The 26,248-nt window shown below is 54.2% G+C and overlaps 1 protein-coding gene across 6 annotated transcripts in view; it reads right to left on the bottom strand.

The window, feature by feature from the left end:
* mtd (TLD domain-containing protein mustard) overlaps window positions 1-26,248 on the bottom strand; it is a 181,065-nt gene that overhangs the window by 69,231 nt on the left and 85,586 nt on the right. Inside the window, exon 1 of one of the 6 annotated variants that reach the window (XM_089565173.1) lies at window positions 16,010-16,070. The exons of 4 other annotated variants lie outside the window; for them this stretch is intronic. Coding sequence is in view for 1 of the 2 variants with exons in the window: in XM_089565170.1 (XP_089421296.1) it covers window positions 2,890-2,939 (50 nt within the window). In the remaining variant the exon portion in view is untranslated. Of the gene's footprint in view, window positions 1-2,889; window positions 3,757-16,009; window positions 16,071-26,248 lie in introns of those variants that run through there. One more of the 6 variants, XM_089565170.1, reaches the window with a different exon arrangement.

Genomic DNA, 26,248 nt, shown 5'->3' with positions numbered 1-26,248 from the left:
GCTCTTGGACCCCCGGCCCATGCCGGGGGTCCAAGTCGGTGGCGACCTCGCCGTTCATTTGCCGCTCGGGGCATCTCGTCGAAACAACTCTGCCCAACTGTCACTCGGAGTGACCTAATAGGGATGCTAGGTCGAAGCGGGAAGGAAGGCAGGGAAGGTGATTTACGGCGGCTCTCGAAAGATCTTCCCTTGCAATGGGGGACACCCCACGGCGGGGCCTCTCTGACGAACGAAATGGCAGCAGCGGGCGCGCACTCGGGTCGCTCAAGAAGCTCAATCCGCACAGCTATACACATTGCAGGGCGCATCGTATATCGTGTACAGCGCCCTATACATGGCCGGCTACTCGATGGAAGCTTTGTTACGCCAATCCAGACACGACATTCGTCACTGTCTCCTAAAGGCAGCGCTCAGGGCACAGCGTATAACGACTGCTCAACGGCACGGACTGAACCGGCTCCACGAAGAGCCATTAGCAACGAAAGCGAAAATAAAAACGCCAATAAAAAAACGACTAAGCCACTCGGGTACTGTTTCCAGGATTTTTCCACGCCGTGGCACAAGGATGGTGCATTTACGGCGCGTTCCCCCCTCTTTACGAGATGCAAGCAATCGCTTTGTGCGGCGGGAAGGCTCCTTCGGATACCCTTGCATCGTAAAACAAAACGCGCGTTTGCTCTGCAACCAACAATTCCAGTGTCGGGGATACTTATTCTGCGCAGTGCAGCGGAGGCTGCCACCGAAGCGAGGAAAACAGAGGGAAAGAGCGAGGTGACGTCACCAACCACTGCACGCATATCACCGTTCAACTGCGCTACTATAAGCTGGTACTATATCAGCTCGCCAGACAGTGCTTCATCGTCTCAAACGAGAAGTCTGGTGGCGCACGCGTTCTTCGCAGTCTCGCATGCTCAGAAGTATAGGCTGTGTGCAAACGCCATCATCACACCATCAGTCAAGATAAGCCCCATGCAGGGCAAAGGCCACCCCAGCTGTTCAACTACCAGTGCCTGGCGCTGAAGCTGCGGTTACACCCTGTTCCAAGAAACATTTCATTATCTCACCTCCTCACTTGATTCTCTGCTGCCTTGTCCGCTCCGCTACCGTAACGGGACATCGGTTATCTCTTCTGCGCGTTGCGTGCCCCGCACAAGTCCATCCCTGTACTGAATTTCAGATAAACTAGTGGGTGAGAGAACAAACGCGCGTTAATGATATCCTAGTTGAAATCAAGAGGAAGAAGTGGGCTTCGGCAGAGCATGTAATGCGAAGGCAAGATAACCAATGGTCCTTAAGGGTAACGGAGGGGGTTCGAAGAGAAGGCAGGCGTAGCAGGGGGCGGCAGAAAGTTAGGTGGGCGGATGAGATGATTAAGAAAATTGCAGGAATACGGTGGCCGCAACTGGCGACGGACAGGGTTAATTGGAGAGACATGTGAGAGGTCTTTGCTCTGCAGTGGGCGTAGTCAGGCTGATGATGATGATGAGCATCAACTGACGTTTGGGCTCTATAGAGACCAAGGAAAGCAACGTGGACAATCCATGTTGGTCTTTCTTCTGTCTCTCATCAAAGCCATACATTCCATTATTGTCCTTTCCGCCACTTTTGTCGCTGTTAGTCACTCTTCATTACTTTGTTTTTTTTTTTTTCGCTAACGTCAAAGTCCCAGTCCGATAAGTGAGCACTGGTCGAATGCATCGGTTATACGACTGTCCTTAAAGGAACAAACGGGCAAGGTGCGTTTCATAGTGCTCGGCGGCGCCGATTAAATTCGCTGCAACGATTTCTCATTGTTCCGCTGATTGCTCTCTCATTGCCCGAATCTTCCATGATCGCTCGACCAGCAATACAGATATGAAAGATAGAGACTGCGTTTCTGCCCACCGATTTCCTTTCAGTCATGCATGCCTGCATCGGCTTGCAAATGCCTATTCGAACTCTGTCATTACAAGAACAAAATGCACAGGCACCGCCGCAACAGTTAATTCGAAAAAACGATGAAATTGAGTATTGCTACCATCAAACAGCGACACCGTGTCACGTAACTTGGCGACGGAGCTTTTTGCCACACACACGACAAAAATGACACGCGGCCTCGAAGCAGTATTTGAGAACACATGTCGCTCAGCGAATCATGGGGTTCGCTACAGCGTGGATTCAACACCCTGCGGCATACGTTAGCTGACTTCTGTCACTTTGCCCTGGCTTGGGGCGTGAACAGATAGGTTTCAGACATAGCTGAAACAACTGCTCTTCGTTATTTCATGTGTGCGCATACGTGGTACGTGTGGGCGCACATATTGCACCGCTCTGAAGCGCCGATCAGAGAAAACTACGAATCGGACAAAATAACGAATACCACACCGACTGCGGCTGCCAGGAATTTCAAATGGCGAAGGCCTTACAAAATCACCCGCATTGCCGCAGGATAACTCGTTAGCATTCGCAGAATGCTAGGAAAACGCTGACACGCGCATAACTGATTGCAGTCTACATGCCACGCAGATTGAGCAAGAAATGACTCCATCGAAGAGAACAAACTGCTAATCGCAGTCATTAAAATGCAACGAAACCGGTTTGGCTTCGGAGATAATTAAATGCCACTCTACCGGCCTGAGGCTCATTATACGCATGAAGAAAAGGCACTGCTTCAGAGGGACGTTATATAACTGCGTTACGTTACCGTGTTGTCGGGCCACAGCGTGCAAGTATAGTAACAGAAGCTTTGGGTTTAGGCGCTGCACACCACAGACGTTCAAAGCATCCCGCTAAGGCAACCGATGTATTCAAGTTTTCGTCACATCACATAGCAAAAAAAAAGAAAAAAAGAAAACGCGGTGGTATAGGTGTAGGGGGAGAAGCGTAAACGAAACCAGCACATATATTTACCGAATCTTGTTGTAGAGAAGCACGGCCAGGGCCCTCGTGAACGCCGGCATCTTGTTTCTTCTCGCGCTGACACACACGCTGGCGCCAATTCAGGAAGGAACGACAGACGCGATTTCCAGCCTAGCGCAATCGGTTCCACAGAGTCGGCAATCGGGGGCCGAACCGAAAGGGGGAGTCACGAAGCCGACGCACTGCTTACTACTTACAGGTGCGTCTCGTCACGAACAATCCGCTACACGACGACGCTACGTACGCGCACACAAGTCCCACGTCCAATTACACAAATCCAGCACCCAACTAAAGACCGAACACTCGAAGAAAGCAGGACCACGCGTCTTTCCTCTTGAATCGGCGCTCTCACGAGGCTCCAAGAGCGACGCAGATCTGGTCGCCGTCTTCTTACACTCCGATCGCGCAACCTAACGAGTATCGACGAAGCGAAGACGCAGGTGTGCGAGTCGCGGCGAGCGGCTAGACCGCACGCCCGCACGCACCGGCGTTATGAGCACACGACGACGACAGGTAGGGGGCTCCGATGACGGCGCACACAAGACGACGAAGTCCAGCGTCCGCGGCGAGACGAACGCCTTCGCACGACGCCGACGGAGCGTGACGTTCGGATCGGAGATCGTGTTCGTTTTGCGCCGAACCGACAACGGCGGCGTATCGAAGTCGAACAGGGCGCGGGGGGGTACCGACCGCTTAGGGGCTGCCGCGAGTCTTATCGCAGCCGTCGGCTCACTCTGCGTCGCGTCAGCGACACGCTGCCTTTAACAGCCGACAGCAAAACCCTCCCCGCCTCCTCCCTTGCACCTGGTGCTTTACTTTTGTTTCCCCGATACTAGTGATACAAAACGAAGGAAGGAAGGAAGAAACTCGCTACATGGGGCTCCCTCTGTCGACCGAGCATGCTCCTATCCTCCGTCAGGTGAGGAGGTGCGGGTGGGGAGTGGAAACAAGGGACGGTGACGAGAAGCTGACGCCGGCACAATAGCGAGGGAGGGGGTGGAGGTGGAAAAAACAAGAGCCGTATCGATGACGCGAGGGAGAGGGCGAAAGGTGCGAGGAAGTCAGACCCACGGCGGGAGAAGGAGAAACAGGGCACCGAGGGAAGGATACAAAACATCTGAGCGAGGTGGATGCGGCTGCTTTTTCAGAAATTTCGCTGCAGTACAGGTTCGTGACAGCTGCGCACGGACAGGAAGAGAAAAAGAGCCGTACCGAAACGGCTCGCACCTCTCCGGAGACGGAAGCTCGGCAACGAATTCAAAAACACGTCTTTTCTCTGAGTTTAACAATCCGTCTCCTAATGCACACGACCGAAACAAAAACTGCGCTCTGTTACCAGAGGAATAGCACCGTTACATTACAGAGATTCTTCTAATACATTCGCCTGTATCCTAATATTTTACTCTCTCGCTTCTTCTTTCGCGACTCTCTATGTATAGCTAAGCATAACCTCGTCGTCCCATCTCCACATTATTATTATTTCACTCCTACATAAAGGCGAACGCGGCTTCTCGAACTGCTTCTCTTGGCTTGGTCGTTTCTTCTGTCCGTTCGATTTTACACACATTTCATTTCAGTACAGCCCTTTCTCTGAACACATTACTGTGTATCGAACACGTTCAATAACAGCTAGCTAGTCCGGTTAGAACCTTGACCTTTGGGACATCCTCCTCTATTCTTTCATATACATGCACCACTTATCACTGCAAATAATAAACACCCTTGTAACCCGCCCCATATTATCCTCTTGCGTGTAAAACCTGGTATGCAGCCGGAAAACGGAGAAACGTGCCGAAATGTTTAAGACAACGAAGTGACGTCCAGGAAGGGTGACGGGAAACGACCCACAAGAGTGAGATAAGGATACAAAAAGAGAGAGAGGGTGTGTGTGTGTGGGGGGGGAGGGGGTGTTTGTTGTTGCAACAAAGCGGCACAGAGCAAAGAGACTACCATGAGGGGCTATGCACGAGGCGTCGTTGTAAATGGTGCATGCGCCACCTGTTATACCGAGGCTTCCGCAACGAGGGGCGGAAACAAACGGCGCGCCGGCGGCGGAAACGGAAGCGTCGACAGCGCACATCCGCGCACCCGCACTCGTGCGCCACAGATGTCAAAGAACGCGGAAACAGCGGCGAAAGAGAAAGAGAACACGATAAGGTGGCGACAGAGGAGGTGCGATTGCGCGGGAATCGTCATCTTCGCTGCTCGATCGTCACTCCACCGCGCGCATACGTATACGCGCGTACGAAGTCGGTGCGGTGGAAACGTCAAGAGAAGACACACGCAAGTCCGCGGGAAGGACAGTCGCGCGAGGCGCGCACCTCCGCTCCGACTGCCACACGTATCGCTGCTGCGAGCCCGGCGATGCGGCCCCGCCCCATTCACGAAGCGCGCGTTTCGTGAGCGACCCGTGACGGTCCGTGACGGCGGCCTCCTTCACCGCCACCTCCCGGAAAAGAGACGGCAACAGCGAGACGAGGATGCGGAGGCAATTAGCTAGGGAGCAAAGGCCGCCCCGCTGCTCGCGCGATAACGAGGTAGGCGAGGGAGGGAAGGATGGAAGCCAGCCAGCCTCTCTCGCTCCCTGCACACAGCACACAGTCGTGCGAGGCTGGAACGAGAGAGAAAGGTGGGCTCTCTCTCCTTGTCTCTCTACGCGGTGGAGATGGAGCATACACTGTTCGACTCCGTCGTGCCGCTGCCACGGAAAGTAAAGCACCGCCGTCTACTGTCGGATGCAAGTCGAGAACGAAGCGGAAAATGCGTCTCAAAGGGGACCCTCCAGACAAAGGCGTCGGCACATTTTCATGACGCCGCAGTTAATCCGTGGTTAATAGTCCCTGTAACCTTAGTGTGACAGGGGATGAACATGGTGACGGGATTCAATCATCATTCGGACTACGACCACTGCAGTAAAGGCCTCTCCCATGTCACTCCAGTTCACCCTGTCCTGCCTGTGCAAACTGGTCGCGTGACCCTGCGCCGTGACGTCACCGCGAGCATGCTCCGAACCCGCGTTCACCGCTCGCTGATCACGTGACTACTCGACGTTCCTGATTGGCTGAACTATGAGCGGGTCCTCACTGAAGCTGGCCACGCTGAAGAGGATGAAAAAAAGGTCACAACAACTGTCGAGGCACACTCAAAAGCGACGCAGGAAGCTAGACTCAGCTGTACGCGCCGCAAAGGCACAAATCGCAAAAGCATCCAAACAGCTGCGCTAGTGAAACGCATTATTGAGAAATAGCATAACCGTAATTTTTTTCAGCAATAAAACAAACACTAAGGCCGTCGAACGCGAGTCAGTAAGAGAATAGGCAACTATCGGACGCGGTCGCAGATAATAAAAATTAGGAACGAAATTATAGGTCCGTCGGCAGTGAGTCATGGAGAAACGGGAAAATTATACGATCTTGCGCGTTATCAGCGTCAATGAAAATACAGGCAGACGCATCCAGCTTCTTCCGAAAGACAAAAAAACAGACGCCGCATGTGGAGGCAATGTGCGCACTGCAGTTCGCAAACACCGGATGCAAGAGAGTTACGTCCCTTCTAAATGGAACGAGTAGAAACAGGCTTTGTTCAACGTAACGTGAGCCGAGTGCTTGAAAGAATGAAAGCGAAAAAGGAGTAAAGAATAAAACCAAAGGAGTACTGTTGGCGGGCGCGTACAGCAAGCGAGAGTACATTTTACTCTGTATTAATAGCATCACTGAAATTCAATCAACTCTCCTTGCACAAGATACGAACGATTTTTTTTTTTGCAATTCCATTTTGGTGGGGGTACTGCTTTTTCAAAAATATATATAAAAGTTGGTTTAGGTTTGGTTTAGTTTAAAGGGTTTAACGTCTCAAAGCGACTCAGGCTATGAGAGACGCCGTAGTGAAGGGGTCCGGAAATTTCTACCTCCTGGGGTTCTTTAACGACAAATGATTCACAGAATTCTGCAGTCGGCGTGTGCGTCCCGAAGTCACCGAAAAACAACGGGAGAATAGTTAGTGCGGGCATACTAAAGCCAAAGCTATGCGACGAGGTACGAACATTGTTATGAGACGGGACGCGCTCGATAGCCGGCCCTTTTGTGTCGCCCACAAGGGAGCGATAGGAGCGCAGAAAGAACAAACAAGCGCGCCCGGCACGGCAGGCGCGAACTCCCTCGGATATATCTGCGCGCCACGTGCATAACGGACGACCACTGGCTCGCATTCGGTCGGTGTAGGAAGAAGGCGCGGTGACAGCCGCCGCCAGCGGTACACAATGGCACACGTCGCTCCAGCGAGTTCCGGGATCGGACGTTGTGTCTGCCTGCAAGCAGACCCCAGAGACGGCGACGCCGACCTCTGAGCTAACTACGCAGTACTATACATAACCACACGTGTCACATAGGCTCGCCCGCCACCGCTACAAATCGCGAACACATGCGCGCGCAAACGAACAAACACACAACCAACCAAGTAGTTACGATCCGCGTGTGCCTGAAACATAGGGTGAGCATTCTCGCTCGGTGAGAGAGAGGGGAAGAGGAATGATTGTCGTACAGGTCTTTCGCGGGATGGCCGTACAGGTATCCCACTCCTTGACCCAAGGAAGAGGGCGAAATAGCTTCAGGGCTTGGTGTTCCCTAAGCTACTCCCCTGCCGCTCACAACGAGCCGGAAGCCTTCGGATAGACTCGAACCGCTATAGACACTACACAACCGCACGTTATGCGCGCGCTGCAGCATCACTCCCGCTGCAGCCTCCACGGTGAGGGGCTGACAGAGATCTGGGAGAGGTGTTAACTATACGCATATACCGCACGTGCATAAGCGGCGCAAAGCAAAGTGCATAAAGGGAACGCACAGCAAAGCGCTCAGTATATACTCCACTGTGTGAGAACGCGAGCATTCACAGATCACCGCTCCTCGACGCCCATGTCGCGTGAAATTTGAGAAAAAATAACATGCCCGCGTCTTGGCATAACTTCCCCGCCGCGGTGGCTGAGTGGTTATGGTGCTCGGCTGCTGGCCCGAAAGACGCGGGTTCGATCCCGGCCGCGGCGGCGGAATTTCTTTGGAGGAGAAATTCTAGAGGCCCGTGTACTGTGCGATGTCAGTGCACGTTAAAGAACCTCAGGTGGTCGAAATTTCCGGAGCCCTCCACTACGGCGTCTCTCATAGCCTTAGTCGCTTTGGGACGTTAAACCCCATAAACCAACCAACCATCTTGGCATAACTCCCCGATCCCTCATGTGTACGCTATTCATGTATCCGCCTGACGACGCTTGTCATTTATCTCTCATTTCCGCCTTCTACCCAACTACACCTGTGCCTGTATACAGTACATAAAGGGCGCGTTTTTTTCTTTCCCGTCACTGATCCTCTTGCTTCGCGACATGAGCGATTCTCTATCTCTCACACACACACACACACCCACACACACAAACATACGATCACAACAAAACACGTTTAGGCTGGGGCGTTCAAGGGCACTGAATATAATTAACGCATCGCTAATTATATTACTCTCATGGCTTATTAACGCATATTAGACGGGGTACGGGCAGTCACACAGGCCCGAATTCTGCAAAATTACACAGAAGCCTAAGGTGCGAGGGGAAAAAAAATAGAGCGTCAAAGCATTTATATGCATTGGCTAAAATGGAATTAAATGACACGAATTCAAAGCCGAAGCAATCTCACTGCGCTTAATCCCTCGCGAGAATAAATACAAATTCGGAACACAATAAACAAAACCAGCTATACCAGCACAGAGACTTCAGTTCTCCGACACAATCAAACGCAAACAGAAACGTTCGAGTCGGGACAAATTCAAAACGCAAGAGCTTCAAACAAGGTTAACAACGTACTCGGCTTAATTGTTCCGCTACAGTGCAGACAGACGTGGTTGCGAGGCGGATTGCACGAACGGGGCCACATCCTGTCCCGCGATTGTCCTGCTCGCAGCATGCTCGCACAGCCAGCCGCGGCGGCAGCGGCTGCAGGGGCCCCAGACGGTGACTCACACGAACACATGCACTCAAGCCCGTTGACGAGCTCGGCACACATGTGCGCGACTTGGTAGGTGCACACTCCATCGCCGCCACGCTCCGTTAGAGCCGCGGCGCAGGATGGAGAGAGCGGATTCCGTCGCTCAAACTGACTCACGCCCAACTGCGCGCACGTCTGTTGTCCACGCGCTCCCATCATGATTTACGCCGGCCAATCTTCGGAACAGCAATGTCTCTCTCTACAGCAGAACTGTTTCGTACTGAGCTGTATACCATACGAACAGCAACACAGCGGAAGCCTTGCTCTGTTTGTGTTTCCCAAGCACAGAACGAGCTTGACTGGCAGCCCGAAAAGATGCACTGCAGGCAAAACTGTCACGCGCGGGAATACTGCAGAGCAAGCCCCCAACAGTCCCACTTGAACCTCGATAACGCAAGCTGCATGAGCTCGTAAACGAGGGCTTTATTTTTTGTTTCTCGTTCAGCGTGGAATTTCACGGGAAGTCTATCGCGACGTTAATTGCCTTCCTGTTATCGGTTCAATGAGCTCGTCAATAATGACCGAGATATATTTCTATTGGGGCACGGGTAGGGCGTCCAAAAGGCTCCTAAGCCACCTCTGAAGAAAGGTACCTTTTCCTTGTCCCTCAAGCTCTGTTGCTTCCTCTTCTCGGCACAGCTATAATCGGATACAAATCAAGAAAAAAGCGGCTTTTCCCTGTCAAAGGATCCACTTCCAGCCAATGGCGTCGGCATATTCTCATGAACCTGCTAGCGCGACAACGCAAGGAGTGGGCTCTATCCGATAATGCACGGAGGCGACTGGCCCCTTTTATCTGCCACTCCCTGAATTGTCACACTAGCAGGTTCACGAGAATCGACCGACGCCATTGGCTGGAAAGGGGGTCCTTGGATGAGGAAAAGACGTTTCGTTCTTGAGCTGTATCCGACTACAGCCTCAGGTACGTATGCCTTGCTAAGTCACTCCGGACATGAACTGCAAAGCATGATCAATGAGTTAGGCAGAGCAGAACGGTGGAGTTAAAACTTAACATGCAGAAAACCAAAGTAATGTTCAACAGTCTACCAAGGGAAAAGCAGCTCGCATTTGGTAGCGAGGTGCTGGAAATAGTAAGAGAATGTGTCTAGTTAGGCAAGGTAGTGACCGCTGATCCGGATCATGAGAGGGAAATAACTAGAAGAATAAGAATGGGGCGGAGCGCATATGGCAGGTTCTCTCAGATTGGCAGTTTGCCAATATCCCTCAAGAGAAAAGTCTACAACAGCTGTATCTTACCGGCGCTCACCTATGGGGCAGAAACGTGGAGGCTAACAAAGGGGGTTCACCTTAAGTTAAGGACAACGAAGCGAGCTATAGAAAGAAAAAATGATAGGTGTAACGTTAAAGGGACTATGAAACAAATTTATTGAGATTACGTAAAGATAGGCAATCCATCACTCGTCACTCCAGCGCAAGAATTTTTGAGCTAGCATCAATAACAACGAAGTTATAGGCGATTAAAAATCACGCTCCTCCTCTCCCCCCTCAACTCGTACGCGCGGGGTACCATAAAAAAATAAAGAAAACACCTCCGGGACTGGGCTCCGCCCATGAACACGTCATTCGCTGACGTTCGGTTTACGACTTCCGGTTGTCGCACTCCCGAGGAGCAGCGTGTGTCGGCAGCGTCTCTCCGGTCTCTGCGCTTTCTTGGCTCCCGAACTCGCGACAGAAAGAGGCGGCAGAGGTAAATTAAAACCATATGCGCGAAGGCAATGCCCTCGCTCGCGCTTGCCCGAGGGGGTCGCGCGGCCGCTCGAGCAGACGATGTTCACCGCTACCGGAAGTGTGCCCGTGACGACGAAGCTGCCGCGGCTCTAGCGAATGACAGCGTGTGGTGGCCTGCCGACGTCATGGGACTAGTGACGTCTGTTTTCCCGGTTTTGGTTTCAGAATTGCTCCCTACGAAGACACCAAGCGGCCCGCGAATTTTAAAAAATAGGATTTTTAAAAATTCATAATAAATTGCCGGCTCAGTTCCGAAGATTCATACTTGGTGTCAATGCTTCTGAGCATCACTTCTAACATTTACAAGCGGCTTTTAATTCTTTTCATGGTCCCTTTAAGAGATCGGAAGCGGGCAGAGTGGGTGAGGGAAACGCCGTTTAAGACATCCTAGCCGAAATCAAGAGCAAGAAATGGGCTTGGGCAGGGCATATGTGATGTGAAAGCAATATAGCCGCTGGTCTTTAAGGGTAATGGAATGAATTCCAAGAGAAGGTGAGAGTAGTAGGGGTCGGCAGAAAGTTAGGTGGGCGGATGAGATTAAGAAGTTTGCGGGGATGCGGTCGCCGCAACTGGCAAAGGACAGGGTTAATTGGAGAGGCATGGGAGAGGTCTTTGCCCTGCAGTGGGAGTAGTCAGGCTGATGATGATGATGACGTATTCCAATGGGGGACCCGAGGGCGCTCGCATACCCCCCTACACCCTATCTTGCAAGTTCTCTGAGCAGTGCTCTTGTAGGACTCGCACCGCACAGCCGCTCCCACTCCCCCCGATACAATACCGCGGGCTCCTCCCGAAAAGAAAAAAAAACGTGGCTAAGTGCCTGCACTAGCCAGCTGAGCCTACATGAAGAGGCCATATATGTAACACAACTGCGATGATAAACGCGGCAGCGACAAACCGGCGCAAGACCGCGCATCTGTCGCCAAGTAGGCTTTTTCCCTCTCTCTCAGTCCTCATTTCATCGAGGCGTGCCATGCAGTTTGTACCGTCGTAAGCAAGCGGGCCATTGTTCACATTCTTCTCAGCAATCGGATCGGCCTATGCACTTCATAATAAGTCTGAGCTCGCATCTCATCGAGGCGAACGAGAAGAATAACACAGTTTCATGACCGACTTTTAAAATGAAGTTGAGAGCCCTCAGCTTCCCTACCGGGACTTGAGGGTTTTCAGTGTCCGTCAGGTGATAGGTCCCTACGTGCAAAATCTGAGGGCGGCAATTAATTCCAGGTGCTCCGCCGTTCTGTGAAAACACGGCCCATGCACGTGCAATGCGTCCGAAGCACAGCCAATCATACAACACAGCTCCCCCCCCCCCCTTTTTTTTCCCCTTTATCACCTTTTCATTCCTGTTGCACTCCTATAGAGGAAATCTCCATTTCTCTCAGCCAGAAACCGGTCAACGGTGGCATATAATTATCAGTTCGGTGACGCTAAGAACAGTGTGCTGCGATAAATATAGGACACATTGCAAGGGCTGCAAGAAATGAACGGGTGTGATTTCGGAGCTCTCTCCCAAAAAAAAACTCTCAGAGCACAGCCCCGTGACTACACGTGCAAAAAAAAAAAAAAAAGCTTCGTATGGATGCAGGTTCGCACCCCTCCGAGGGGGGAAGAGAACAGTGTTTTCGGTTCCAGGAGCGTGCGGATGACAGACCCCGAGAGAAAGAATTGATTTCCGACCTGACGCAACGTTCAACTCCCAATCTCTGGGAAGGCCCACGCACACACAGACAGACAGACAAGCACTATACTGCCGATCGTCTGGCCACGTATAATAGCAAGAACCACGACCCGGTTTGCGATGCGATTTCGGAATACGACCGGGGAGAGAGGGGGTCTTGCCACACCGTTGACATGTCCCGCGACCATGTGAAAGGCGAAAGGGCGTGTATACTTTCACGCACCGCAGCAAGCCGCAAAAACGCCCCCGGCGGGTGCAAGCCGTACCCCGTCCTGCTCCGTTTCCCCAACACAACGCGCATGTCTGTACCCATTGCCCTTTCTGCGCTCCGTGACGTCAAGGAGACCTCGCACCGTCACAAACACGCCGCAGGCACGGGTGCCGCAATGCCCCCCACTCTCACCCGCTTTCCTTATTTTCTCTACCGTTCGACCGGCGGAATCAATAGCAGCATCGATGAGGCGCGCGCCTATCCTCAATTCGGGGCCCGGATGCCACGAGTGCGGCGGAAAAAGCCGGGCCGCGCATGCATATGCATTCCTGCGGGGCCAAGTGTCCCGGCCGCCGGAGGACAATGCACCCTCCTCGCTGTTATTGTGCGCTTATACTTGGCAGCAGCGGCATCGATTGATTTAATGCTGGCCCCGCAGGCAAGCGGGCTCGCTTGTCGCCCCTCTCTGTATAAGCTTTATACCCCAGCCAGTGCGCGACAGAAGGCGAGACACTACATGCGCAGCTCCTCAACGTCACCGCTTGCCGTGATCGGAAGAGGCTTGCTCTACGCGAGGAAAACGAGGCTCAATACATAGTCGGTAGGAATGCACACGCTTGTCGGGAAGCAGCAGCAGCAGCTCGCAATACTATCGTTATCCGCAGGTTTACTGGAACACGGATGTTGCGCACGTCAGCGAAGCGCCTCCAGATTCGCCCCGCCCATGACAAGTGATATCTGCGCATCAACTCACTCGCATCACGTGCACTGATCACAGTGACTTTTTCCAAAACACTGCACTTCTTGAAAAAAACTAAAACTGTGATTTTTCACTTTCCTTTCCACTTTTACTCTCATATCTCAGAACCATGGCAGTGCCATTTGTCTTGAACGCGTAGGTCATCAACGCACTAAAACGCACAAGTTCTTTCAATGCCATAGTAGGAAAAAAAATGAGCCGTCGGTCATAAAATTCGCCCGTTGGCTGAAGCGCACTGACGCCACCAGACCGGACGTGAGTCACTTCCGGTAAGGAATCAATCGCTTCTAATGCTGTCGTATTGCCAACACATAATGGACTTAGGTGTGAAGTTTTTTTTTTTTTATGGATACAGTCGACCCTCGCAATGACAAATTGTTTATAACGAAATAATGAATAATGAATATAACGAAGTAAGGACGTTTCCCCTTTGGAAGCTCGGTCAACACGGGCTATAACGAAGCTACGGATATAACGAAGTAAACGCCGGACTTCTTCCACTTCGCTATTAAGAGGCTCCGCTCAACTACTGTAAGTTTAACTTTCTGGTCAACTGAAAATCGCGTAGTGGTAAACATACGAAGAGGAGATAACTCAGAATTATGCGTTAAAACTCACCTTATCACACGTACTACCGTAGGATACGACTTAATTAGAAAACAGGAGTTGGTAACAATGAGACACGGTCCGCGGCGTCTTGTATTACTCCGCTGGCCAATCATAACAGTGAACAAAATGTGCTTTTTAATGTTTCACTGTGTCAAGCAAGAATTTTTGAGCTTAAAATTCCGTCTAGTGATTAGCTTCCTGTTCAGGCAACAAAATCTACTTTTTTGTCACGGATGATATCTGTTCGGCGGTCCTGAATGCGGGCGGAGCTTCCCTGCAAACTTGAGTTGTATCCGACTACAGGGCTTCAGTGCTTGCCAGCGGTATTCTCAACGTTTTGTTATTTATATGCACGACGTGCATATATACGACTGCATGTCAGAAATAAATCCCACCCAACAGCTAAACAGCTTACGACTGCACTTTTCGGCGCTTACGCAAAAGAGAGAGAGACAAAACGTTTATACATTGCTCACAGCGTCTTCGGAGTCTTCATGGGTGAGTCCCTTGACTGCAAATACGAGTACGCCTATATGGGAGTAAACAAGGGTTAAGCTGTCCGCGCACACCGTTTTCTAAAAGGGTGTGAGGACAGTTTACTCCTTTTTTTACCCCTTTCCGTTTAGAGAGTAGTCCAGGACTCTCACAGCGGCTGCGGCAGCTTGGGCCCGTTCGACCAGTGAAAGCTGGTCTCCGGGTATTCCAAGCTGGATAGCGCTGCCTCCCACTGCTCCAGGGCGGCATTGTGTATATGACGGTCAGTACTGCACCATACAAAGCCGACCACCTATCCCTGCACTTTCAGACGAAGGCCAGCGCCCATTTCTGGAGCAGAGCACGAAAGTAAGGTGTCGCACATAGTTGTGTGCACAACACACGCCGCTTACTGCCGGATACTTCGCTTATCATGCGCTGCCAGCAGTAGATAAGCGAGAACTTTAAATGCCTGCAAATCTCCACGCGACAAATACTCCCCCTCACCCCAACCCCCCCCCCCCCCCCCCCCCCCCACACACACACACAAAAAAAAGAAAGGGGGGGGGGGGGGGGAAGCTCTCCGCTAAACCTGCATTAGTGAATGGGAAACGATAGAGACCTTGGCAAAATCTGTACTAGTACTTCATTTTCTGAGATTCCGGCTGCTTAAGTTGATTCCTTTCTTTTTCTTTTTTTAAATGCGCCCCTACAGAAGGGTGTCATTCGTGTGGAATGCTGTCCATTTTCTTCTTCAATCCGTTAAGCGGCGATGGCACATGAGCGGGGATATCTTGTTGACACTGCCGATTGTGAGCCAGCATAACCGCGACGAAAAAGCAATGCGAACAACGCTTCGCCAATTTTCGAATTTCTTCTCATCGCGCTTTTACCTGAGTGGTAAGAAAAAGTTGTTAGAGTCGTCCTAGACTGCGTCACGGACGACTCTATATCCTCTTTTTGCTACCACCGAAGTGATCGAAAGAAATGAGAACAGCGGGGTAGGCTCCGCTCTGTTCGCATTTTCATCGTCCCTTACATCGTGGACAGGGCACGCGCATGCGCTAAGTGGCTCTCCACGAGACACCTCTCTGATTCTGTGTTCGCGGCGACGCACAACTTAATTTTCCCGCTTCTCAAGCCTTCTCATTCCGGGGGTTCCTTCCCTCAATGCAACAATTACACTGTGAATTCGTTTTTAATACGATAACACTTTGGTTTTCATCTAAAAAAAAAATTCAGGCATCTCTAGTCCCGAAATCCCCTGACTGATCGTGAGGGGTCGTGTGCGCTTGTGACGTAATCAAAACCTGCCCACCGGACTGTGAGCAAGCTGCCCACCGCCGCCAAATTCAATACAGTTGCCGCCTGCCCACCGTGGCGCTGAGCATGAGTGCTACGGGAGCTCGGGAAGAAACCCCTGCAGGTCTCACAAGTTGAGCCGGTGGCTGTGTTTGAAACAGCCACCTGCCCGGGCAGTGGAGCGTTGCTTAAAATGCGCACCACTGCGCCAGTTGGGGTTGTGGGCGATTCCTCTGCGCGGGGGCGCACAGGCAGTGACTCGAGGCAGGTCTTTGTATGAAAAGGTTTAATCTCACATCAGGGGGGCCGGTCGTCGTCGTGGCAGCTGGGTCAGGTGGTCCTTTGGCAGGGCTGGTCCAAGAGCGAGAGCGCGCGAGCCTTCCCGGTCGCGCCTTATAAAGGCTTTCTCCTAGCCTCGCTCCCCCCGCCCCACCACTCGGGAAGAAGGGGTCCGAGGCTACCCGCGGTGAGCGGCGCGAGATTTGACCTGCCCGCGAGCAGACGCTACATCTCCCCCCCCCCCCCCCCCTCAAACGTCACGTCCGTCCCGGGGTCCGCCAGTAGGCGTTCGATGACCTCCGGGTCCGGGTCCATAGAGTCTTCGCAGGGGGGAGGGGTGCTCGCCGGGGGGCCGCTCACCGCTAGCTGGATGGGCTCCTCACGAGCCGCCTGGGGGAGCGAGGCGCCTGGCTCCACTGGGGGCCCTGCCGGCAGCGCCCTCCAAAGCTCCTCGGCCGCCGGGGGCAGCAGGTCTGGGCGGCTGGACTGGAGGATGCGGAGGGCCGCCTCCTCCGGGCTGACCCTCTGCAGTGGCGCAGCGGGGAAAGGTGCTGCAGTCGCCGTTATGCCAGTTATGCAACGCACCGGCCTCATGGCGGAGCCGGTGCACGACAAGTGTGCCGCAGAGCGAGCACAGGCCGGCCCGCTCCTCGTCGTTTTACAAGCGGCCGATGGCTCCTGAACCGCCTGGGTTGCGGCTGCTCGGCGGCCGAAGCGCCGGCTGGGTGCTGAGGGGTGCCCTGCGCTTGATGATCCCTAGCGCCCTTGCGTTGGCCTACACCACTGGGAGGTGCTCTCCAGTGGTTAGGCACGCGGTTTGGCTGGCGGTGGGGGCCACCGCGGCCGTGGAACCTGCGCCACTCGCGCGGCTCCTGCCGCCAGCCGGGTGGCGCGCCTTGATGGCGGCCACCGTTCGACGGTGGTCTGCCTTGCCTTCTGGAGTCCGAGCCACGGGCGTCGGTCCGCTGGAGCTTCCTAGAAGACATACTGAGAGGGCGAGAGCACTGCGAGTGATTATTAATCGAGAGACACGGGTGCTACCTGGTCCTCAGGTTGTAGCGTCGGTTGCGAACCGCACCGCTACCTGCTCGTCCTCCCGGGGGTGAGATCGCCGCATCGCGCTGATTTTCCACCGCTTCGCAGCCATCGTCCTTGCGAAGGTGGAAAGCCTTCAAATCAGCGACATGCAGCGGACCGGCGGTTTCGCCGTTTGTCAACAACCGCAGCTGGTAGGTGAGCGGCGTAGTCCGTGCCGTAACTTCGTACGGCCCAGCCCACTTGTGCGCTAGCGACGCGGCGAAACCGCGCGCTGCGTTACTAAGTGGGTGCGTTCTCTTGAGTACTAAGTCGCCCGTGTTGAAAACAACGTGACGGCGACCTTTGTTGTACTGATCCGCCTGCTCCATGCGCGCGACATCGAGGTTTTCGCGGGCTGCTCGCTGCGCTGCCTCCAGGCGCTCCCGGAGCCTTGCCGCGTACTGCGAAAGCGGAGGGGGCGCAGGCCCCGCCGCGTCGAGTAGGGCATTCTCTAGCGGAAAAGCGATCTCTCTCCCAAAATTCAAGTAAGCGGGTGTAATACCCACTGACCTGTTCACGGTTGTCCTTGTAGCGAACGCCAGTTCGGACAGCCGCGCGTCCCAATCTCTGTGCTGCTCGGTCGTCGCGACCAGCATGCTCTTCAGATTTCGATTCACCCGCTCGGTTATGTTGCTCTGAGCGTGGTAGGGACTCGTTCTCCTGTGGCGGATTTGAAGCGCCCGACAAGAGTCTACAAAGACTTTGCTTGTGAAATACGAAGCATTGTCTGTAATCAGGTCGGAAGGGAAACCGAAACGAGTGAAAGTCTCCAACAGTTTTTCCCAAATTCGTTCCGACACAAGCTTCCTAAGGGGGAAAACCTCAACCCACTTGGAATAGTGGTCCGTTATTACCAGGATGAATTGGTTTCCGCGCGCGGACCGAGGGAGGGGTCCCATGATATCGCACGCGACCACTTGCCACGGGTAGTTGCTAACTACCGCCTGCATCATGCCAGTGGGCTTGCCCGCCCGAGGCTTGGCTACCTGGCATACCGGGCAGGTATACGGGCGTATCCCAGCACATCCTTTCTCATGCCTGGCCAGGTCGCGACACGGCATAACTTGTCGTAAGTCTTACTGCCGCTGCCATGGCCTGCCAGCGCTGAGTCATGGAAGTACTGCAGGAACCGTTTCCGCAACCTTCTCGGGACCACGACTCGGAAAGGGGATGCTATCGCCTCTTCCTCGTCAAGTTGGGGAATGTAGCGGAGCAGCAAGCCATCATCGCCCAGCAGATACGCGTCGTACTTGCCCTCAGCGTTCCCGGTGCAAGCTGCGCTGCTCGCAAGCTCCTTCAGCACCCGCTGGCAAAGACCGTCTGCTTTCTGGGCCTCGACCAGCTCTTCTCTACTGACCGCTACTCCCCAAGACAGATTTCTTTCTGCCTCGCTCCTAGGCAGGCGAGCGGTCGCCGCCACGAGCTGCTGTGTTTCCCTTCCGTCACAGCACCGTGCGGGACCTTTGTCCGTCTCCTCTCTCTCCAAACCGGGCGCGACACTCCCGTCCGCCCTCTCCACCTCTCCAACAGCGATGACGCCGCTTTTTACAAAGCTGGGCTGCGCCTCTGAAGCGCTTCCGCCAGCATTCCACGGTGCGCGCGATAAAGCATCGGCCACCTTGTTCAAGCTGCCCCGGCGGTACTCGATGGCGTACGCGTAACGTTGCAACGTCAGCGCCCATCTCGCGAGTCTGCCTGCGGGGTTCTTGAGCCTCTTTAACCAAGACAATGCCTGATGATCTGTCTGCACGGTGAAGACCGCTCCGTCTAGGTACATGTCGAACTTCGACAATGCGAACATGATCGCCAGGCATTCCTTTTCGGTCACGGAGTAATTCCGCTCCGCCGATGTGAGCGTGCGACTAGCGAACGCGACAGGGCGCAGTTTGCCCTCGTGTTCCTGCAACAAAACAGCTCCAACACCGTAGTCACTAGCGTCTGTCTGCAAGACAAACTGCTTGTTCAGGTCGGGGAGGCGCAGACTAGCGGTATTCGCTATCGCGCGAGCCAAGGCAACAAATGCGTCACTCTGTTCCTTGCCCCAGACCCACTTCGAGCCTTTACGCAACAGCAGGTTCAGCGGCCTTGCAAGCTCCGAACAGCGCGGGATGAATTGCCTGTAGAACGCAACCATCCCCAAAAACCTCTGCAAGCTTTTCACATCCATGGGGCAGGGGTAGTTCAGAATTGCCTGCAGTTTGTCATCATTCGGTCTCAGTGTGCCATCATCCACGACAAAGCCCAAGAGGTTCACTCTCTTCGATGCCAACTGCACTTTCTTTGGATTAATGGTTAGACCGGCACGTCTCATTCTATCGAGAACGGAATTCAGGTGAATGAGGTGCTCCTCGAACGACTGTGAGAATATCACAACGTCGTCGAGGTACGCCATGGCGTAGTTGAACCTTGCATCGCCCAGCACGATGTCCATCAGTCGCATGAACGTGCTCGGGGCGTTAGACAAACCAAACGGGAGTCGAGTAAATTCGAAGAGCCCGCGGTGGCAGGTGAATGCGGTTTTCTCAATGTCACCTTCGGCCACCTCAATCTGCAGGTACCCTCTGCTTGCATCTAGGACTGTGAAGAACCTCGCGTTCCCTAACGCGTACATCACAGCCTCGATCGACTGAAAAGGGTACGCAACCGTAGGCGTCAGTGAGTTGAGCTTACGATAATCAACACACAGCCTGACCGGTCCATCTTTCTTCGGTGCTAGAACCACTGGTGACGCCCAGGGACTTTGTGAGGGTCTCACCGCACCGGTGTCAATCATCTCGTCAAGGGCACAGTCGAGAAGCTGCCTCTTATGCGCACTTAACGGCCTCGGGTTACACCTGAAAGGGCGCGCATCACCCGTCTGAATCTCGTGCTGAAGCAGGTCGGTTCTGCCCGGTTTCTCCGTAAAGCAATCCGAAAACGGGAGTAAAGTTTCCGCGAGCCTTCGGCGCTGACTACTGGGTCCTGAGAAAGACGCAATAATCGCTTCTAACGGGCCACCGTCTCTCAGCATCTCGAGGGAGCTCACCTGCCTTCCTGTCGCACAGGTGTCGACACCCACCTTTTGTGCAGGACAGCCGGGCAAGGATGCGCTTTCGAAGGGAATGAGGGGGGCGAGCTGGCTGTAACGATAGCCATTCTCCCCCACGTCGAGCACAATGCCTTCGCTCGAGAGAAAATCCCTTCCCAGAATTACTGGTATCGACAAGCCAGGCAGATAGACGAAGCGATGTCTCTGCTTTCTGCCGTCAAAGCGCATCGTAAGACGCACTGCTCCCTTTGCCTTTGCCGCCCCAGCTGCTAAGCTTAACGGGGTTTCGGCCGGTCTGACACGGATGTTACCTATCCGGCAGGCCTCGTACACCTCGTCACCGACCAGTGACAGCGTTGAGCCCGTGTCTACGAGTGCAGAGTAGCATCGACCCGCTAACTGCACTAGCATAAAAGGGCTTGAGCGCGGAACGACTCCCTGAGCTCTACAGGCGAGTGGGACAAAGGCCTCCCCGTCGCCGGCGCGGGAGTTCTTTTCCTGACTAGCGCCTTGACAACCATGAAATTCTCCCGCTGACGGTGAAAGGCCGGTGCCACCAGACATCACCGCCAGCGCCTGGCGTTTCCCTGCATACGCCTAGCTTGGCATTCGCGTGCCATGTGGCCGGGCTGGTTGCAATTCCAGCAAAGCCGGTCGTTCACCTGCCGCGTGGACGGAGGACCCCTCGTTCCACGAAGCGGTTGGGGACGACTCTCCCCTTTCTCCGCGCCTTCCTGACGCTCGCTCGGCGCGCGGCCTGTGAGGCCGGCACGACGCCGCTGCTCGAATGCGTACGGGTCCAGCGCGCGAGGGACAACAGGGGGTTCCGCCTGCCTTTCCACGGCCATTACCTCGGCGCGCCGAGCCCTCATCGCGCATTCTCGGCCTCCATCCCATGCGCATCCCGGTTCCAGCGATTCGGCCGGCCTGGGGGGCGGCTGGTAGCGCAGCTCGGCCAGCAAATCCGCCTGCACGGTCTTGGCCTCCTGCGCTAGGGCCTCGAGGTTTGTAAAACTGCGGCCCCGCAGATACGGCTTGAAGCGTGGATGGCACTGCCTGATCACACGCGCAACCTGATCTCGGTCGGTTGCCGTCGGATCTGCCCTCTTGTACAGCTCCTGCATTGCGCGTACGTACTCGAGGAGGCTTTCCTCTGGGTGTTGGGTGCGCAACGCGAGCTCCTCCAGCATCCGGCGCTCATAATCAGGCGGCAAGAACGCGGCGCGGAAACGGTCTTTGAAGTCCGCCATCGACTGGAAAGTCGGCTGGCAGCGCCTCCATCGCGCCGCGCTCTCGACGAGTGCTACAGGCAGGACCTGCCCTAGCATTACGTCATCTGGGGCGCCCAGAGCCGTCTGGTAGTCCTCGAGTTGTTGTAGAAACTCGTGGACTGATTTCGCGTCCGTGTACCCGGAAAAGGAGGGGACCTCCATATTTATCCGCGGGCGCGATGCTGTCGCCGATGCTACCGATGCTGCGGCCTGGTTGGCGCCAGCCACCGAACCGAGCTGACGGGCTAATGCGGCAAACATCTCAGTCACCTGCCCCATTACGGCCGCCGCGTCGGCTGTCTCACTACCGGCTGCCCCGCCATCCAAAGCCGTGGCTGAAACATCCTTTCTGGGAGGCATAGTTCGCGCTAACTGTCCGGCCGCACCGGCTAACTGCTCATGGCAACAAGAACATTCATATGCACAACAATCTATCTACAAACACACGGAAATACACAACAGAAAACGCACGAAAACTACATAAATAACACAAAACCCCTAACAAATTTACAACACTACACTACAGTCGCTACCCCGCGAACATTCCGCCTGACCCGCTCCTTAACCCTATCGGTCCGGCGTGGCCCCGAACAAAGAGGGCCTGCCACGAGTCTGGCTGTACATCCCAAAATCGGCAGAGAAATCGTCCACAAGGTGTTAATTAAAGCCCCACGTTGGGCGCCATTATTTGTGGGCGATTCCTCTGCGCGGGGGCGCACAGGCAGTGACTCGAGGCAGGTCTTTGTATGAAAAGGTTTAATCTCACATCAGGGGGGCCGGTCGTCGTCGTGGCAGCTGGGTCAGGTGGTCCTTTGGCAGGGCTGGTCCAAGAGCGAGAGCGCGCGAGCCTTCCCGGTCGCGCCTTATAAAGGCTTTCTCCTAGCCTCGCTCCCCCCGCCCCACCACTCGGGAAGAAGGGGTCCGAGGCTACCCGCGGTGAGCGGCGCGAGATTTGACCTGCCCGCGAGCAGACCCTACAGGGTATGGGCTCTCCCTACGATCTAGGAATTGTTAAGACTGGAGAACACGGTCCTGGGAGGAATTACTACGTGAATTATCGTGAAGCAAAGATGTGGCGAGAACTGGCGGCGGCGGAAGCAGCGGCGGCGGAAGCAGCGGCGGCGGAAGCAGCGACGGCGGAATCAGCGGCGGCGGAATCAGCGGCGACGGAACCAGCGGCGGCGGAAGCGGTGGCGGCGGAAGCGGCGGCGGCGGAAGCGGTGGCGGCGGAAGCGGTGGCGGCGGAAGCGGCGGCGACGGAAGCAGCGGCGGCGGAAGCGGTGGCGGCGGAAGCGGCGGCGGCGGAAGCGGTGGCGGCGGAAGCGGTGGCGGCGGAAGCGGCGGCGACGGAAGCAGCGGCGGCGGAAGCGGTGGCGGCGGCGGAAGCAGCGGCGGCGGCAGCAGCGGCGGTTGAAGCAGCGGCGGAAGCAACGGCGACAGCGGCGGCGTCAGTGTCCGAGTCTGCCCTCGCGTCAGTCTCGTGTTTCGGGCATCCGGCGGGGGAGTACGAGGACGTTCATTCACCTACTGAAAAGCTGCGGGAAATTCCTTCCCCACGGAGGCATCGAAAGAAGACTTGCCGCAGTGGTCAAATTGACACATCAGTGTTTGATGACTCAGTCTCTACCCCTTCCCATCGACCGAGCTGCGAAAGGGCATCAGCACCGCCCCTGCCGTGGGTGGTACCACCAGTGTCCACAACTGCCCACCTGATTCGACATCGTTCTCCGAACTTTATTCCCCAGTCAGGGATCTGGGGAATACGAAGCGTATTTAACGGGATGTTGTTCTGTGACCGAAGCACTCCCAAATATGTACAAGTAATCCTACTGTACAGTTTCCTCCACAACGGAGTTCGACACCACCCTTCGGAGCCGGGACCTACGGGGTTGAAGGAGTCAGTCAACTCAAGGGCCCCTCTGTCTCCAACAGAATAAGATTGAGAAGGATGTGACGCCATCAATACCACGTGACAGCCAGTGGACCAATCATTGGGAGCCGCAAAATTTTAAAATCTGAGGATCCCCAAAGACGGGAAGTTGCCCCTCCACCAAAAAAAAAAATCCCAAATGACCCACAAAATTTTGGAAGTAGGTCCACCCCAGAAAAATGATTAATGTGCATTTGTGGGTAGATTGAGGTGGATTAGTTGATCACATTAGTATACTACCATATGATAATCCAATGGAAGGTACTCGAACATTCTAGAGGGTGATGACTCATGATACCATATAAGGGCAATAGAACCAGTACCAACCAGAGTTTTGGCTGCAAAACCGCAAGAACATTAGACCCTCATTATAGACACCATAGCAGGCAGACCTAAATACTATCGCATTAGCTTCTTTAGGAGAGAGCGTGGTTAAGGAAGTCCCCAAGCTTTTGTTTTCGTTACTCTGTTATTCTTTTTTGCTTACATGGGATTTGCTGAGGAGAAGAAAAAAAACGAGGGGGAGAGAAGGAGTGTTCTTTTTTATTACCTACTTTGTTGCTGTTAAACCGACCAACCAGCCGCTTTATCCAAGAAGGAGTTGCTTTATCTCGCATTCCTTTCCAACTCTGGCATACACACAGGCGCCCCGAAAACGCCCTTCTCGGCACCTACCACCATCCACAACGAAACGCGACCAGCAAACAACTGCGCTGACGACCTCCGCACCCAAACATCGCGGCTAATTAATTATTAACCACGAGAAATAATTACCCTCGCTCCGCACACCAAGAAGAGTCGAAAGCGGCATAGCCTATACACATTGAGCAGCATTGCACGGAAAGCACGGTGCACGGAAAGCAACGGTACATGAACGGCGTGCACCGCGCGTGTGTACTACGCTCAACGTCCTCGCGATAGGCGAACCTTGCGCGCGAAGGCCTCCACGTGCGAGGTCATGAATACCGCGAGCTCACGCAGTCGGTGAACGCGACACTGCAGACACCAGTCACTGCGCCATACACACCCGCCGCAGAGGCCCAGTGGACATGGCGCTCGGCTTCTCATCCCCAAGGTCGCGAGGTCGAATCCCAGCCACGGCGACCGCATTTCGGCGAACGCGAAAGGCGTCCGTGTGCAGAGCGATGTCAGTGCACGTTCTACAACTATGGGGTGGGCAAAATTATTACGGAGCTCTCCACTACAAGGCGGCGCCTGTTCCTCTCTGCCTCCTTTCATCCCCTTCTCCATCCATTGCCTCATGGCGAGGTTTGTGTATCCACCGCGAGCTACAGCCATCACCAACTTTGACAAAGACCGCATCTCACTCATGGCCAGGTATATGCTGGAAAAAGTTGACGTTACATTCAATCCCCGAGACACTGACCTGGCATGGGACCCAGCGAACGCCGGAAACCCCGCAAATCCCGGAAACGAGGCCGCCCACGCACAACCTCGAGTTCGAGCCGGAATTGGATTGGAAAACATTTATTCCGTCAAAAATGCAGATGCGGACGGTCCGCGCTAGATGGCCACCAAACCATGGCTGGCGGTGACCTGAGCGGCCCACTCGGTGGCCAAGGCTTGAATGCCCGGGTCCGAGCTGACCAGCACGGCCTCCCATCGCTCAACAGAAGGAATTCGTACTAGATCCTCCGGTGGAGGTCGGCAGATAAGTGGATGATTTGAACCCGGAGGCAACCGGCGAAGCCGTAACCTCACACCAAGACCACGCCACCCACTTCAAACTCGGAAGAAGGAAATTCCCGCCGCCTTCCCTCTCGAGGAAGCAGCAGGTGGCGTGGAGAAGACTTCAGACCGACCCCTTCCCCAACCCAAATGTGTACTCGCACATATTTACTCAAATCTCTCGCCCGAACTGCCGCTTCTGCGGCGACAAAGCTACTTTGGACCACACAATCTGGGACTGTATGTAAAGAGCAACCTCCACCCACAGATTGCATGACTGCTCCCTCACCTGACGCGTGGCTTTCAGTAAAGGCCAGCGACGACCGAGACACTCAAGTCAAGGCCGCCGAATGGGTTATTCCGGTCCAAGACCTGAATGGTCTGGATGGACATCATCTACTGACCACCATTCTACTCTTTCGTCCAATAAACTTTTTACTCACTAACTTACCGCGAGCGAGTCAGTTACTGCGTCGTTACTCTCCTCAGATCTGCATTCGCACTTTCTGCCACACATCCGAGACATACTCCGCACGTGCTCGTCACATAGACCGTATACTTGAGGGGAATACACAGCCATTGTTCGCGAAAACAAAGAAATTCACCCGGACAAGAAAGAGAGCGAAGTGCGACGCAACCGACGTTGGCAATGGTCAGACAAAGAAAATACAAACTTGCATTACGCTCATCGATAAGGAATGAGCATTGAAACGCGCCCTTATCAGACCCCGGCGGCATTACGACATTGAAAGCCAGAGGGCAACGTACACCGGTCACGTACGCAGGGACATTTCGGAGAAGGAAACTACAAGCAGAAGACAGATCGTTGCTTGTTCTCAGATCACATAAGGAGCATAAGTTCTTTAACGAGAGTATACAACATTCAAGTTAGTGCGATAAAGATTTACGCCGATGGTGCATGAACAACAATACGTGCTAGACGAATAACACCCCCCGACATCGTTAGTCGCACAAAGTCATAACAGAAATGGTTTGGTTTGGTTTATGGGGATTAACGTCCCAAAGCGACTCAAGGCTATGACAGACGCCTTAGTGAAGGGCTCCGGAAATTTCGACCACCTGGGGTTCTTTAACGTGCACTGACATCGCACAGTACACGGGCCTCTAGAATTTCTCCTCCAAAGAAATTCCGCCGCCGCGGCCGGGATTGAACCCGCGTCTTTTGGGTCAGCAGCCGAGCACCATAACCACTGTGCGCATGCAGCATATAGCATTCGTAGAGGAAAAGGAAATGATAGGC

The sequence above is a fragment of the Amblyomma mixtum genome, chromosome 1 (genome assembly GCF_055824585.1).
Source record: "Amblyomma mixtum isolate Tamu chromosome 1, ASM5582458v1, whole genome shotgun sequence".
NCBI classification, from domain to species: Eukaryota; Metazoa; Arthropoda; class Arachnida; order Ixodida; family Ixodidae; genus Amblyomma; species Amblyomma mixtum.
The sequence above is the reverse complement of the archived record's forward strand: the minus strand, read 5'-3'. Positions and strand labels throughout refer to the sequence as shown.